This window comes from Helobdella robusta (genome assembly GCF_000326865.2).
Source record: "Helobdella robusta unplaced genomic scaffold HELROscaffold_100, whole genome shotgun sequence".
Lineage (NCBI taxonomy): Eukaryota > Metazoa > Annelida > Clitellata > Rhynchobdellida > Glossiphoniidae > Helobdella > Helobdella robusta.
In genome coordinates, this window is record NW_008703572.1 from 168394 (window position 1) to 169708 (window position 1315).

The following is a 1315-nucleotide window of genomic DNA, read 5'->3' on the forward strand; positions in this document are numbered from 1 at the left end:
TCTTAGCACCCCTTGACCACTTAAGGCCTGCTGGGGACTAGGGGCCATTGTTTTTGTTTTTGATGGCATTAAAACCTAAATAATCAGCCAAAAAAATTAATATGTCTAAAATTGTCTATCATGTCTTTTAACAACGTTTATTCTATCTATTATTATATTAATTTTGTCCTCTACAAGAACATTTGTGAAAAAAGCTTTTTTTCATGTCTAAAATAAATAAAAATTTTAGTTTTGAACTCAAGAAACTTTATACTGATTTACGTTCCACCGTTAGAAAAATCGAAAAATTTAACAGGAAGCTAACTAATGCAGAACATGCTGTAATTTTTATCAGTGATATATATATATATATATATAATATTTCGTCAAAAACTTTTATTTAATTAAAATGGCTAAAAGCTGAATAGTAAATATAATAAAACTGAAATACTTGTCGGTTTATTTATTTGGTACATAGAATTATTTTCGTTCCCTCCAGGTCTGTCCTCAAGGAATCTGTAAGTAACGTAGTTCAATTTACGGTTTTTGGTACTCTTTCAATAATATTACCCTTCGCTACGATTAATCCAATAATGTGGATATTATTTTTGCTGCTATAGTTTTTTTAATAATTAACTTTGTTGTATTTTTTTGTTAAATCAGATAAAAACTGAAAAGCCATGGTTAAAAATTCATTCAACACAAAATTTTATTCATTCCATGCATTTAATCTCAGAAATGTTATATTTACTTCGAGCGCTTCAACGATGTCTCTAAATGAGAACTGTTGATTAATCATACATTCATTAATAGGAATATTTACATTATATTTATATTTATGTGTATACATATATATATATATAAACATATATTCGATGTATGTAAGCGTGAATGCCTATGCAAAAATCGATGAGTTTCTACAAGAGGTACAACACAAACACACCCAGGTTCATATGTGATAAAACATTTTTAATGAATGCTGATTCAGGTGTAGAAGCATGTTCAGTCACTAAGAAACATACGCTTGATAACAGACACACAAAAATGCTCTATATATATTTTTTAAACAACTGCATATATATATATAATATATAAATATAAATACACACACACACATATATATATACATATATATATATATTTTACAATATTCTATAAATTCTACCGAATGTTTGGCGTTAATATGTTTGTAGTTCGTTTTTTCGATTTTTCTCACTAAAGTTTTTTGGTGAACGTTTAGTTTATTAAAATTCAAAATAAACTTATTTTTCGAATTCATGCTGCAAATAAGGCCATATTTCGATTCCGAATGATTCATCTTCAGTGCTTCTTGTCG

At 27.3% G+C, this 1315-nt stretch overlaps 1 protein-coding gene across 1 annotated transcript in view; it reads right to left on the minus strand.

The window, feature by feature from the left end:
- HELRODRAFT_183154 (hypothetical protein) overlaps positions 1 to 48 on the minus strand; it is a gene marked incomplete at both ends in the record, with an annotated part of 3321 nt that extends 3273 nt beyond the window's left edge. The window contains one exon of the mRNA XM_009012193.1: positions 10 to 48. Coding sequence (XP_009010441.1) covers positions 10 to 48 — 39 coding nt within the window. The remainder of the gene's footprint in view (positions 1 to 9) is intronic.
- Between the last annotated feature and the right edge of the window lie 1267 nt (positions 49 to 1315).